This window comes from Berghia stephanieae, chromosome 12 (genome assembly GCF_034508935.2).
Source record: "Berghia stephanieae isolate SIO BIC M18660-M18661 chromosome 12, UCSD_Bste_1.3, whole genome shotgun sequence".
Taxonomy (NCBI): Eukaryota; Metazoa; Mollusca; class Gastropoda; order Nudibranchia; family Aeolidiidae; genus Berghia; species Berghia stephanieae.
In genome coordinates, this window is record NC_088371.1 from 3978526 (window position 1) to 3994757 (window position 16232).

The 16232-nt window shown below is 38.4% G+C and overlaps 1 protein-coding gene across 3 annotated transcripts in view; it reads right to left on the bottom strand.

The window, feature by feature from the left end:
- LOC144957451 (uncharacterized) overlaps window positions 1–16232 on the bottom strand; it is a 41721-nt gene continuing 25489 nt past the window's right edge. For all 3 annotated transcript variants that reach the window (XM_078888719.1, XM_078888717.1, XM_078888718.1), the window contains 2 exons: window positions 10607–11026; window positions 1–6467 (listed from right to left, as the gene is read on the bottom strand). In XM_078888719.1, coding sequence (XP_078744845.1) covers window positions 5179–6467; window positions 10607–10952 — 1635 coding nt within the window. In that variant the 5' untranslated portion in view covers window positions 10953–11026 and the 3' untranslated portion in view covers window positions 1–5178. The remainder of the gene's footprint in view (window positions 6468–10606; window positions 11027–16232) is intronic.

Consider the following 16232-nt stretch of genomic DNA (forward strand, 5'->3'; position numbering starts at 1 on the left):
ACACACACACACACACACACACACACACAAATACATTAGTCGCCACAACGCTCTCTCTCTTTCTCTTACTAAATGAGCTAAAATTCCAAGCAACAAACACATTAAGCTTTTAAAAAAATAGATAATTAAAGTTTGAAAAGTGTGATATTTGATTTATCCCCCCAAAAATATATATATATACGGTAAAGTAAAACGTTAACTATTTTATTTTCATCAAACCATTGGAGCATATAGGCGTGAAATGGAAAATTAATGATTGGAAAAAATGGATGGAACGGGTTTGGCTAATGTTTGTTTGGTCGGTGGGGAAAAGTGAAATCGATGGCAAAGCAGTTGAATCAAAATATGTTGTATATAGAGAAAAATAAAAGAATACAACTCCCTTTTATTCATCTTATCTTATCTTACTTATCTTATCTTACTAAAGGTTTAATAGGAATTATCCTTTAAATGCCTTATACAATAGTTTATAATTACAGAATCTCATATAGCTTGTATTGTATCATTCACAGACAGTTTTACACAACTTTGAATGTCAGGAAAAATGTATCAATCGAAAAATCCAATCATAGAATACTGGTAATTGAAAACTGGTCAAGATCGAATAAATCATAAATGTACAAAGTTCATAGTACAATGAAATATTAATGACAAAAATAATCATGAAAGCAACAACGATAATGAAGCATACATAAGTCTTTGATAAATTATGATTTTACATTGTTTCAGATGTCATGCATTTTACTGGTCAACATTTACAAACCAGTCTACAAAATCATGAAATTAATGGAAACAGTTATATCCACATGACAATTTTAAGTTTAAAAGATAAATAAATAAATGGATAAATAACTACATAAACAAACAAATAAATGAATAGATAGATAAATAAATAAAAATCAATAAGATCAAATTAAATTTAAAAATTAATCAATTAATCATTTATTATTATTGTCACTACCATCATCACCATCACCACCACCATCACTACCATTACCACTACCATCACTACCATCACCATCATCATCATCATCATCATCATCATCATCATCACCATCATCATCACCATTATCATCACCATCATCATCACCATCACCATCACTACCATCATCATCACTATCAATCGTATTTTTTTTAATTGGTAAAATAGAACAAAACATATTAGTCGTACTTAAATCTCAGAGACTTGAACTCCCTATAATCCAAGACTTTAAACTGATTCAAAGAACATGAATTTTTGTGTTAAAACAGAGACTATTCCAGGTTTTCACTATACGTATAATAAATGAGCTCTATCTTATTTTGGTCTGAAATCTTGAAATATATATTTTATATTTGTCGCCTCTGGTATACGTAATCTTGGAAAATGTAAACAAAATTAATGGATTTATATCATTTATATTATATATTATCTTGTAGAGCTGAATTAAGTCTCCCCTAATTCTTCTGTATTTGAGACTAGCTAGATCGAGGAATGCAAAACGTTCGTCATATAACATGTTCTCAAAGGGAAATTTGTCTTTCGGATCTATTCCAAAGGAAGACTGGAATAATCCAGGCGTCAGCCGCAGTGCAGCGCCGCAAAGTGAGATAGGGATAGGTGACTTGCTCAAGGCCACACAATGAGGCGGGTAATCGAACTCGGTACATTTTGGGTACGAAGCAAAGACCGTACCACTGAGCCACGCTGCCCCCAAAACTGAGGATTTCAAAAGTTCAGTTGTTAGAGCTTTCAGCCCACAATTAAAGGACTATTGTCGGTTTTAGGCGCAGTAGAGAAGTCTGTTTCCTGATTCCTTTGTTCACCATGCAGTGACTGGGTAGGTGGGATGTCAGATCTGGCGGAAGGTATTAGCTAATAGACGAACATCCTATATAAAGAGTAGCAAGCAATTGTTACTCTACGTTTAACGCTACAGAAAACAATTAATTATTTATAACACGCCTTCATTAGCCTTATGACTCTAAAAGTCTTTAAAGGAAAACAAAAAATTAACATGCCCATTAATAAGAAACAAAAAATTATTCAATTGATACATTCACGTACACACACATTCACAAGACCCTACATACATACACACACACACACACACACACGCACAAGACTCTACATACACTAACACACACACACACACACACACACACACACACATATATATATATATATATATATATATATATATATATCAGAGCTCATTTTGCTGAACAATATTATGTATAGAATGTACTTATTGCTTTTCTGTGTGAGTAAAGTGTGACGTTTTTGGGAAAATTCGATATATACACGATTTAAAGTAGCATTAACATCATTATCATTGCCTTTTTCAGCCTGGGTCAGGGTATAGGTCACATACAAACAGTTTACTTCTATACATCAATTTTATTCTGAGTAGCTTACTCGCGCACCTGTTTACGAAAATCTGTACCCTCCTTATACATGCCTGTGATGCGTTCCAAGTTTCACATCCATGCACTAGGACAGACTTCACGTTTGAGTTGAAAAGTCTTAGCTTTAGTCGAAGGGAGATATCTTTAGTTATCCAAACTCTGTTCAAAGATGTGAATGCAGCCTGTGCCATTCCTATCCCTGCTTTCACCTCTGCTTCCGTGCCTCCATCCTTGTCAATTATACTCCCGAGATAGCAGAAAGAGTCTATATATTCAAGTTCATGATCTTTTACTTTAATCTGCTCCCTTTGACGCCTACCAATCCTTAAGACCTTTGACTTTGCAGGGTGAATTCTTTGACCAATTGATTTCGAGAGGCTGTTTATAAATGTGTTTTTTGCTTGCATCTGTCCTGGGTGTGGGGCAGAAGAAACCAGATCATCTGCAAAATCCAGAACATCCAACTGTGTCCAGGGGTCCACTGTATGCCATTTCTACCTCCTTTGGAGATTTCCTTCATTAGCCAATCAATGGCAAGGAAGAACAGGAATGGTGAGAGCAAGCATCCCTGCGTGACACCAGTCTTAATTTCAAAGCTGTCATATTTGGGATTAATCAATTCAGTCCCTTTTCAGACGTGGCTGAATATGAAAAAAGTAGTCCTTCAGAACCATAAGGCCCATTGAGCCCGAGTTTATCCCGGTTTCTATAGCGTGAAACGGACAATAGCAATTGCTTGCTACCCTTTGGATAGGACGCTAGTCGATCGCAAAGTACCTTCCACAGATCTGGCAGACCCAGCTACCCAATCACTGCTCGGTGGACAGGGGGTTAGAAAAAACCTCCGACTGCCTCCGGGATCGACTCGGCCCCTTTGCGTGGGAAGCGAGTGCTCTACCAACTGAGCTGTCGGGACCCCCCCCCCCTCCCCCATAGCATTAACATACTTGAGCTTAATCAATTCAAGCCCTTTTCAGATGTGGTTGATTATGAAGTAAGAATAAATAGTGGGGAAAAAATCACAAAATGTTGAATGGGATACATTGATTAGTCTCAGTGCGGTGCAGTTGTTAACACAGTCCTGTATAATATTATATCTTAGATGGAATCCATGAGCCTAATGACTCTGAAGGACTAGTTTGTTCATATTGAGCCACATCTAAAAATGGACTGAAATGATTAATCCCAAGTATGTTAATGATCATTTAAATCGTGTAGGTTTAGAGGCTTAGAGAGAACCCGTATATGTAAATATTTTCAATGAGTTTACTTTGTTTTAATAAAAAAATCTCTCTCCTTGCCAGCCATTTTTAACACAGTCCTGTATAATATTATAATATCTTAACCCTCTCCTTAGCACCTATTGGAAAATCGTCACATTTGTTACGATACAACCGTCATTTTTCTCATCCAGATTTCATTTCTTTTTGCTATAAGTATAAAAACTTGACATCGTGTAATAGATCTCATATTGTCGAACACTATTATGCATAGAATGTGCTTGTTGCTTTTCTGTTTGAATAAGAAATGTCTGTTTTTTTGTGTTGGGTGGGTGTGAAGTTTTGGGGAAAATTCAGAAAATGGCTGACAAGGAGAGGGTTAAATGGATATCCCAAAAGCGTTTGATATAATTGATAAGAGTATTATATACTATTGTCATTGGATAAGGAGTAAACAGCGATAAATTATATTAAAGTAATGTGGAGATGAGATAAAACGACGATAAACGTCATATTAACTTTAAAATGTTGGGCTTATATAGAGCAATACCAACTAAACGTGCTCAGAGCGCTTTACAAGGGATCACTGGCCAACAGCAACATTTAACATGTAGGACGGGACATGACGCCTGTTATGCGATATTCCATTTTGAATCGGACAGTGACAACGCTGTTAAAGGCCAGGTACTCATTTTAGACCTGAGTATGGTGAGAGAAAGTGAGTAAAGAGTCTTTTCCAAGGATTCAACTATGCGCCGAGCGAGGCTGGAACCCAGGAAAATCCGATCCGAAAGCGACTGTCATACCACAAGACCACATAGCCGCACATAAATAATATAGTTATCACGGTTATTTTTGGATGGACTACATTTAATAAATATTGGAGTAAGACAAGGGTGGATTAATCGCCTGCCTCTCTTTAACAACTGAAAGCTGGTTTTCCAACGCTCGTAAAGTAAATTTTTCTACTTTTTGAGATTTTCTATCCAGCGATGAATTGAAATGTAAACTTTACTTTAAGCATCAAATGCCACAAGAATTTTCCTAGGTTTATGTGAATTTGATGATTAAATATTGATAAAATAATAGATTGAATGAGAAATTGTAGGGGAAATATGTAATCCTCAATATCTCAAAATGGGGAAATGGGAGTTAGGGAGTTTTGGAAAACCACTCTTCAATAGGCTTCAACAGTCGTGACGTCACTTACCTCATAATGACGCATAGTAACTTAGTAACTGGTTCTAAATTATCGGAACCATGGCGGACGCGCTTATGAAATACTTCCCCGACGAGCATTAAAGTGTATCCAGATAAGAAATACATTATAAATCTGATCATGTTTTGACTTATATACATTCTGATCACATGACATGTGAAAAAGTTCTATCCAGCATGAAAAATAAAAAGTACCGATTTTCTTTGTTTACAATCAAGCTCCTCGTTGCTGGGCATACGTGACATCAGACTATTGAATCTTATTGAATAAAAAAATCCCATAGGATCGGAAAGATAACAGTTGTGTGATAAGCATGGTCGAAAAGATAATTCAAAAAACAAATTAATAACTCTAAAACGATTCTTTCTCTGTCAGTGCAAAAATTAATATTAGGACTTGAGAAAGTGCTAAAACTCCTACGGAACTAAACAAAAACACCCAGCCTTGAGAGGCAAGAATCCAATGGGTAAACCAGGGGACTACCAGTACCAGAATGTTACTGAAGGTGAGAATAATTCCAAATATTGTGGAGAAATGAGACTGACCAAAGATCTTGACGCAGCACGAGGCGGATAAACAAAATAGGCTGAACAAAGCACATCCGTACAACACCATTGAAAACATGTACAGCCACTTGTCCACCGCTGTTAAGTAGAAGAAACTGGAGACGATACAGAAGATGCTTGCCACGCCAACCATCGTTGGTTTGACGCCAAATCTGTCCACACAGTAACCGGCAATCCAAGTGCACACCGGTGTTACGAAACATTTGACCATCACTGCAACGGTCAAGAAATGGTCGTCTGGAATGTACAAAAGTCCGAATGCTTTGTAGTAAGTGTTGATAACGAAGAATGCGTAGTTTAAAAGAGCATTGAAAATCCATAAGACGTGAAATGATCTCATTTTTAAAGCGTCTCTTGGTGTAATATGGTGACTCGAGTTATCGTTAATGTTTGCTACGTCATTTTCTATTGAAATTCTGGGCGGCGTCGTGGTTTCCGTTTCCGAAGTGTGACGTCGACATTTCTTGTGTTTTATGTCATGTAGTGACTCGTACGTTGCCACGGAAGGTTTATGTTTTAACCACAATTCCCCATCTTCTTTTTCTTTTTCGGAACATATTTTGGCTCTAATGCTTACGAAAAAATCATAAATTATATTATTGTCTTCTCTGTTTATTCGGATTAGGAAAAAGCCTAGCATGCCCACTGTAAAAGACATCATTCCGTACAAAACAAATGCGTATGGTACTCGGGCGATAAGGTCCGGTTGTGTGAAAATATCTACATTGGCCTCGGATGAGTTTGTGACTTCATTAGATGGGTTTATGAACATCGTCAGTATCAGATTCATGACCACAGCTCCGAGTATATTAGACGAAGGGACACTGCTCGAAGAAAGTCCCTGATATCGGTTTGTCCATCGAATGATAAGGCTCAGCTGACAGTTTTCAATCATTCCTCCGGCGGCGCCGGCCAGAGCCCCGAAAGTGATACACAGAGCAGTGGCCGAGTTCTTTAGCGCGAAATATGACAGAGTTACTGCCAAGTTGTATACGACGATGGAGAAGAGTAGGGAGGGTCGAATTCCAATTTTCTTAGCTAGGAGTCCTCCGAGTAGCAATCCTATATTAAATGCTGTGGAAGGACAAAATAGTAGAACGTTAATTGAGCTTTGAGTTAAAAAAAATATAGCGCGATATCCACTACACGTGTTCAAAGCGCTAAACAAGGGGTCCCTGGTAAACAACATCATTTAACATTTAGGAAGGGGCATGACGCCTGTTAGGCGATATTACCCGAGTACGGTGAGAGAATGTGAGTAAAGAACCTTCTCCAAGGACTCAACTGTGCGCCGAGCGAGGTTCGAACCCAGGATCTTCCGATCCGAAAGCGAGTATCTTACCACAAGACCTTGTTCTATATGTTACGTGTTGCTGTTGGTCAGGGGCCCTTTGTTAAGCGCTTTGAGCACGTTTAGTGGATTTGCGCTATATAAAAGCTCAAGTTATTAAAAAAAAACCATTAGTTTTATTAAAGATTATTCAATTTCTAGATTCAAAGGGTTTACAAGTTACAATGTCACCACGTATCAAGCAAAATCTGGCTTGGAAGTTTAAAGAAATGAGATAAAAGTCAAAATGAGTCTTTAAAAATGATGAGATAGAGTCTAGTTTACATCTGCTACCGTCTATATAAGTTTAATATCTGCGCGATAGGTCCAGTGTTGAGTTTCGTAAACAGGTGCATGCGTAAGCTACCCAGAATAAAATGGATGGATAGAATTAAGAACGAAGAAGTATGGAAAAGAACACAGCAGAAACCAGTGTGAGAGGAAATAGGAAGAAGACGATGAAGGTGGATTGGACACACGCTTAGAAAGAACGACTCCACTATAACAAAGAAAGTATTGGACTGGAACCCTCAGGGTAGAAGATCAAGGGGAAGGTCACAGGGAACATGTAGAAGAATTAAAGAAGCTGATATACAGAGAAGTGATATGACATGGAATGAGTTAAAAAAGTTAGCTCAAGAGAGGGAAGGATGGAAACTGTTTGTCTGTGGCCTATACCCTGACCCAGGGTAAAAAAGGCAATGATGATGATGAGGCCCAGTGTTGAGTTACAAATAACTCTTCATTTATCATTGATTTAATGGATGTTATTTGGCACTGGCTTATAAAAAACATAAATATATTGAGCTTTTTATGAAGCGCAATATCCACTAAACGTGCTCAAAGCACTTTACTTGGGGTCCCTGGCCAACATTAAAAATTAACACGTAGTACGAGACATGACGCCTGTTAGGCGATATTACATTTTATTTTCAGACAGATACAACGCTGGTAACGGCCAGGTATTCGTTTTACACTTGAGTACGGTGAGAGAAAGTAAATAAAGAGCCTTTTCCAAAGACTCAACTATGCACCGAGCGAGGTTCCAAACCCAGGGTCTTCCGATCCGATAGCGAGTGTCATACCACAAGACCACATACATTAAGATTATATTACTCTTGTAATTTGACATTCCGACTGTGATTCAAACCGATGCTCGTATTTACGAGTTCCCGATGGGATCAATGTTTGGATTCTAACGTCGTACAAGGAAAAGGTTTCTTTCATTTTGTATCGCACACGCATAATACTTATAGGATTTCAATATTTATAAAAAAAAAAATAACGATAAATATTGAATTACAATTGTAAGCTTCAGCTTATTCGACGAAGACATACTGTGGCGTTTCGGGTTTTAGGATGAATGGAAACACTACAGACGAATTAGATAGTGTGATTGTGATAGTGGTGTTGTTAAGGTGAATCTATCTGTAATGGAAATAACTAACTATTGTAAATTTTAACAAAGTTCCGTACAACCCAGATTAAATTTTTGCAACCTGCACAGAAATACTCACAAATCTAAAAAAAAAAAGAAAAAAAAACAAAACTATATTTTTAAAATTGATTTACAGGTAAACTGCAAATCTTTTCTAAATTAAGGGTAATTCTGTCATTCGTTGATTTGAATGATAATAATTTAGAATACCTGCTAAAGCATGATGGTGGAAGGTACTTATAATGATATTATGCCATTAATTTTACGTTGGGGATCGCAATAGAGCAGTATAATTAGGTGCCCCAAACGTAAACAATAACAAGTTGCTAGTGATTTTCGTTAGGGACCGGAAAAATTTACGCACAATATAGGTCTCCCAATTTTGTAGTTTGAGTTGTAGGCAATACACTTTCAGTATTGAAAATATGTTTACATAAAATCTAACAGTTGCAGAAATAATAATATTAGACTAAATTATTCAGAAAATCAGGCTCCGAATAATTCTCGTTTTGTTCACACCAGCGCAATAATTTGCTCTGGTCTAAAAATAGATAGACTGTAACTTTTGATAAATTTTACCTTTTGCTCCATAAAATATCCATATCTAGACATTATTTGATGCATGATCGAGTATTTATGAATATGTGTTTCTTTTGCCACCTAACAGCAAATTTTAAAGGTTATTTTTTTCTATAATTTACATTGAAACTTGAGCTGTCAAGACAGGAACATGTGGTTTGCCATGTGCTTCTAGACCTTTGTTTACGTTTGGGGCACCTAATTATACTGCTCTATTGGGAATGGGATTAGCGGAAGAAAGGCGTCCCTTTCTTCCGCGTCACCCATAGTCTGTGACGTCACCGGCGGAAAAGTTATTAGAGAGAGAACGTCATGTTGGTTGTGCGCATGCGTCTCTCGTCCTCGCTCGTAGTTCAATCATTCAAATAAGATGAATGTATGTTGGTAATGGCCTTTATTTCCCCGCAAATATTGCGATTTCTTCACTAGTATTTAAAAAAAGTATTTTTCCTATACCAACTATTATTGTCTTCAATACATCATTGTTAAAATTAAATCAGAGACTTCGCAATTTTAACGTCATAATCATTTGTTTAAACTTGACGTCATGCATTAAAATGAGCTTTTATATAGCGCAATATCCACTAAACGTGCTCAAAGCGCTTTACAAGGGGTCCCTGGCCAACAGCAACATTTAACATGTAGGACGGGACATGACGCCTGTTAGGCGATATTACAATTTTTACGGACAGAGACAACGCTGTTAACGGCCAGGTATTCATTTTACACCTGAGTACGGTGAGAGAATGTGAGTAAAGAGCCTTCTCCAAGGACTCAATTATGCGTCGAGCGAGGCTCGAACCCAGGACCTTCCGATCCGAAAGCGAGTGTCATACCACAAGACCACATAGCCGCCATGCATTACGCGTTACTAAGAATTTATGGGAAGGATAGAATATGGAGATCTTCTCCATTGTAACAATGAAACCATAAAATGGTAATAAATTATTTTGGTTGTTAGACTTCCAAACTTCAAATTGTAATGGCCTTCATTCTTACAAATTATGACTCCACTATAACAAAGAAACTATTGGACTGGAACCCTCAGGGCAGAGGATCAAAGGGAAGGCCACGAGGAACATGGAGAAGAATTAAAGAAGCTGATATACAGAGAAGTGATAAGACATGGAACAAGATAAAAAAAAAAGGTAGCTCGGGATAGAGAAGGATGGAAACTGTTTGTCTGTGGCCTATACCCTGACCCAGGGTGAAAAAGGCAATGATGATGATGATGACGATAGAGAAGGATGGAAATTTTGTCTGTGTGGCCTATACCCTGACCCAGGGTGAAAAAGGCAATGATGGTGATGATGACGATAGAGAAGGATGGTAACTTTGTCTGTGGCTTATACTCTGGCCCAGGGTGAAAAAGGCAATGATGGTGATGATGACGATAGAGAAGGATGGAAACTGTTTGTCTGTGGCCTATGCCCTGGCCCAGGCTGAAAAAGGCAATGATGGATGATGATGACGATAGAGAAGGATGGAAACTGTTTGTCTGTGGCCTATACCCTGACCCAGGCTGAAAAAGGCAATGATGTGATGATGACGATAGAGAAGGATGGAAACTGTTGTCTGTGGCCTATGACCCTGACCCAGGTGAAAAAGGCAATGATGGTGATGATGACGATAGAGAAGGATGGAAACTTTGTCTGTGGCTTATACCCTGCCCAGGGTGAAAAAGGCAATGATGATGATGATGACGATAGAGAAGGATGGAAACTTTGTCTGTGGCTTATACTCTGGCCCAGGGTGAAAAAGGCAATGATGGTGATGATGACGATAGAGAAGGATGGAAACTGTTTGTCTGTGGCCTATGCCCTGACCCAGGGCGAAAAAGGCAATGATGATGATGATGATTCTTACAAAAGCTGCAGACGCTGATCAGCCAGTTAGTTGAGGTTGCCGATGAGTCATCCCCATGGACGTAATAATAGGAAGTGACGTACACACCGAGGTTACCCCATATCCAGGGAATTCCATCCAATATTCGTAACATGAAAATTCCAGCAAAAACACTGAACTTGACGAGGGAGGACGGTTGGTATAATTTTGTTTTGTTGGACTCGGGATTTTGGAGGTCCGGGATGCTGGAATTGGGGTTATGGGAATCGGAACTTTTGGGGTCAGAACATTTGGGGTTAGGATTTTTGGGGTCAGAATTGCCGGGGTCATCGTAGATTTGAGGTATTGTTGGGGTCGTATCTTCCATTTTTTGTGTGGTCAGGATACGTCTCTGTCGATGGGTAGGTATGATCCAAGCTTTAAAACGTCATCGCATTGACACTGAAATTAGAAGAAAAAAGAAATAAGAAGTTGAACATAAGAATAATGATGTCCGTGCTCGGGAGCTTATCCGTGTTTTTATAGCATTAAACAGACAGTAATAGGGTTCAACAGCCGTGACGTCACTTCCCTCGTAATGACGCATAGTAACTTAGTAACTGGTTCTGAACAATGGTGGACGCCCTTTTGAAATACTTCCCCGACGAGCATAAAAGTGTATCCGGAGGAGAAAAACATGATAAAACTGATCATGTTTTGACTTTATACATTATGATCACATGACATGTGAACAAGTTCTAGCCAGCATGAAAAATAAAAATAACCGATTTTCTTTGTTTAGAACCAAGCTGCTCGTTGTTGGACGGACGTGACATCAGAATATTGAATCCTATTACGAGCTATCCTGAGTTATTTTTTCTCTCACTCTAACACTTTCTTATTCTGTGAATTGTATTAACGTCCCTGGTTCGAGAGTTTTTGACAACCTGTCGATATTTGAAAGGCCAGTTTTCTGGCCAGAATCTTAAATATACGTGTATTTGTTTTTCAAAGTACGTCAGAAAAGGCCCAGATTTATAATCACTGTCGGATGGAATGATGGGTCCAAAAAATTCACAGTTCACAAGGGAGAAACAATAGGGAATGAGATTAGCGGAAGAGCAGTGTCCCTTGATTGGACGTCACCCATAGTCTGTGACGTCATGCGGAAAAGTTCTTAGAGAGAGAACGTCATGTTGGTTGTGCGCATGCTCCTCTCGTCCTCGCTTCACCGGTAGTGAAACAGAAACATGGATTGAAAAGACCTCCATAGTTTATCCGTTTAGGGGGACAGCCTGGCTCAGCTGGACGGTCTTTGCTTCCTACCCGAAAGGTATCGAGTTCGATCACCCGCCGCTGTGCTGTGTGGCCTTGAGCCAGTTACCTCGCCTTGGCTCAATTTGCGGCGCTGCACTGCGGCTGACGCCAGAATTATTCCTGTCTTCCCTTGGAATAGACCCTAAAGACAAATTTCGCCTATGTGATGAACGAAGGGAATTTTATTTTATATTTTTATTTATTTTACGATGGGCGCTATTGTTAATTTTGTTTTTGATTAATGGGGAATTAATGCGGATTACACTTCAGTAAAATTGATTAAATTATCAATTAAAAAAAAACCAACAACAAAAACAAGTTATGTGAATTTTTTGTTATTTTTCTATTCATATTTCATAGTTATTTCTTTCTCAAAAGAATTGTTTTTTTCTAAGTTGATTTTAAACACAAGAATCCTACTCAATGTCTTGTATACTCGTACCTTTTACAAAATACTGTTAGATGTACCCAAATATTCTGATATAGATAGAATGAAGTTGACGTCACTCAGGTCTTTGTTATTGTTTTTTTTTGCCATTCGCGTTTATGAGTAATTCTCACTAAACTGTATTAACTGTATTATGTGTTGGTCCATTATACTTCCGGATGGCAATGTTGTGAGCTTCTGAGCCAAGCTCATACTATCTATAAACCAATCAGCATCATCATCATAGCTTGTCGCTCCAACACCGAACCCACTCCACAGCATCTGTGGAGCAAACTCTTAGGTCATGGTCAGTGCAGCTGGGCCCATCCTGGCATTGATTCTCCAAGGACGTGCTCCATCGTCTGCTCTGGGCATCCACATATGTATGTATACAAGCTAGTCTTGTTTGTTTTTGTTGTTTTTAAGGGTTTTACGGCGCTTGCAACACATTAAGGTCATACCAGCGCCAGTAAAAAATGGAAAAAATGGGATAGTAAAAAGTTCTAGAGTGACAATTAAAGCAGTCGAGAAAAGGTAAGACAAAGGGGAATTGGTTGAAATAGGAAACAGATGTAAATTCCAAAAGCACACTGTCAAAGTACTTAGTTTGAGATCACCTAAAGTCTCATCCAGACACGAGCACAGGTTCCGACTAAGAGGAATACACTCAAATATTTACAAATCATATATATAACATGTAAACAAATATAATACAGTGCATAACAGAGAGATGATTTACAAGGAAAAAAATATCATCTCCCAAAATTCTAACTATATATTTGAATGTTTCACTCTCAGCCAGGGTATTTGGCCAGGGTCAAGACAAAACCAAGTAATCTCATTCCAAGACAAAGACAGAAAACAAGTTGGAAAACAGATATAGGGGGATAGAAGATACAGTAAGTACCTCCCTGCCCACTATGGGAGGTCAGGAACCCCACTCAGCAAGCTAGTCTCAGCCAACCCCCACTTTTTCATGCTCCCAGCTGTTCTCCCAAGTTTTGCCCGTGCTCTCTCTGTTCAGTGTTGCCCAATAATTCTCTCTTATGCACTAAGTGATTTCTTCTACGTTATTCATTAAAATTTTTAAAAAAATAGAGAAATGAAATTCCCTTTATTCATCTCATACGGAAATTTGTCTTTAGGGTCTCCCAAGGGAAGACTGGAATAAACCAGGCTTCAGCCGCAGTGGGGCGCCGCAAATTGAGCTAGGCTGAGGTGACTTGCTCAAGGACATACAGCGCAGCGGCAAGCGATCGAACTCGGTACGTTTCGGGTACGAAGCAAAGACCGTACCGCAGAGCCACGCTGTACCATGGTGTATTATTAAACATATATTCTGAGAACTATAAGAAGAGTTCTTTGATTAGATGAATATAAATTTTTAAAAATATACTACTCTCTGAAAAAATGCTACTTTCTCATAAAATATGCGTGCTTAGGTTATGTCCACGATTAACATCTACGCTTATTCGAATCGGGGGGGGGGGGGGGCGTGCCGATAGCTCAGTTGGTAGAGCACTCGCTTCACAATCAAAGGGACTGAGATCGATCCGGGTGCAGTCGAGATTTTTTACTGACCCCCCCCCCCCCCACCCCCTTCTGTCCACCCAGCACTGATAGGGTACCTGGGTCTGTTAGATCTGGCGGAGAGTACTTTGCGATAGACTAACGTCCTATCCAAAGGGTAGTAAGAATTTGCTTTTGTCCGTTTCAAGCTATAGAAACCGGATTAAACTCCGACTCCATGGGCCTAATGGCTCTGAAAGACTCCTAAATTCAAATCAATTCATTCTGTGAACAATAAAAATAACGCCTATCTAACAATATAAAACCTTAATTTCTAGTACGGTGTCTCCAACAATTTTATTTGCTTTTAAACGTATTAAAATGTGTGAAAATCTAGCAATTTTTATTACAAAATGAACCCATTTGACTCTTTTTAAAACATCCTTTGTTTTTTTTTTATTTTTACGATCATTTTTTTCTCTTCAATTTAAATTGTGGATTTGATTAATGCTTCATTAAAAATAAATTGTGTTGATTTTCACATCATTTTTTTTGGTCTGTGACGAGAGTAATAAATAATATATGGTTTCCATTAACAACAAGTTAGATGTTTTATAAAACATGTATCCATCGTAATTACGTAAACATCACGCTCTAAACGCTGCAGAAAATGTCATCCCCTGGTGATAGAATAGCGTCCCGACCTGCAATAATTAAAACAGGTCAAGAGAGCTATGACGGTTGGTGGTGGGTGCTCGTACGGGTATGGACAACGAAAACTGCGTTACACGAGGGAATGCCTCGAATCAATGTGTATTTTGTGCGCCTATGTGGTCTAGTGGTATGACATTCGCTTTCGGATCGGAAGGTCCTGCGTTCGAACCTCGCTCGGCGCATAGTTGAGTCCTCGGAGAAGACTCTTTACTCACATTCTCTCACCGTACTCAGGTGTAAAATGAGTACCTGGCCGATAACATCGTTGTCTTTGTCCGAATTTTTTTTTTTAAATATCGCCTAACAGGCGCCATGTCCCGTCCTACATGTTAAATGTTGCTGTTGGCCAGGGACCCATTGTAAAACGATTTGAGAACACTTAGTGGATATTGCTCTATATAAAAGCTCACATTTTTAAAAGCTCCGTTTATTTGCATGTCTGATAACCCAAATTGTCATGGGGTCATTGTGCTAATGGAAATACTCTCAAACCAAAGGGAAAATATTGTCCATTACAACAATGTTAAATCAAGCCTATGCCTGTGTTCCGTTATCAGACCTGCAAATAAGGACACGTCGCCCCGAATTTTAATGTTCATCTCCTTTTCAAAGGGCTTGTCTTATTCCCATCTCTCCTCCAGGTGAACAGGGCGTTTCCAACGGGCATACCGTCTGGGATATGTATATTGATGATGATGATGATGATAATAATAATAATAATAATAATAATAATAATAATAATAATAATAATAATAATAATAATAATAACAATAACAACAATAATAACAACAACAACAACAACAACAACAATAATAATAATAATAATAATAATAATAATAATAATAATAATAATAATAATAATAATAATGATAATAATAATACTTTGACTAAGTGTGACGAGTGATTTTCACTCACTCGCGCGTCTGCTTCAAAACTCCTTCAATAGTATTCAACAGTCGTGACATCACTACCCTCGTAATGACGCATGGGAACTTAGTAACTGGTTCTAAACTATGGGACCAATGGCGGACACCCTTATGAAATACTTCTCCGACGAGCATAAACGTGTATCCAGAGGAGAAAAACATTATAAATCTGATCATGTTTTGACTGGTACACATTCTTTCACGATCACAAGACATATGAAAAGTTCTAGCCAGCATGAAGAATAAAACGTACCGATTTTCTTTGTTCAGAACCAACCTGCTCGTTGCTGGGCGCACGTGACATCAGACTATTGAATCTTATTGTTTAGTGGACAACAATATTTTCAAAAGTAAATTAACACCTAGAATTAAAACACTTAATCCATGGACATTCTCTTCTCCAATTAAGCCAGTGTCAATATAAAACTGTTCTAAATTTCGCTTAAGGGATTATAAGCATAGAATAGTCAAGATATCGGAAACAGGCTCATCGTTAACGGATTGCTATTGGGAATGAGATTAGCGGAAGAGTAGCGTCCCTTGATTGGACGTCACCGGCGAAGAAGTTATTAGAGAGAGAACGTCATTATGGTTCGCGCATGCGTCTCTCGTCCTCTTCCTGTGAAACCGCGCGGTTAGTTAAATAGTTTCTCAGCGATCTTTAAGTTGACTTTCTCTCTGTAAGGTGACGTCCAATAAAGGGACGCTACTCTTCCGCTAATCTCATTCCCTATATCTCTCACTCTCACCCCGTTATCTTCCTAGAGCTTATCTA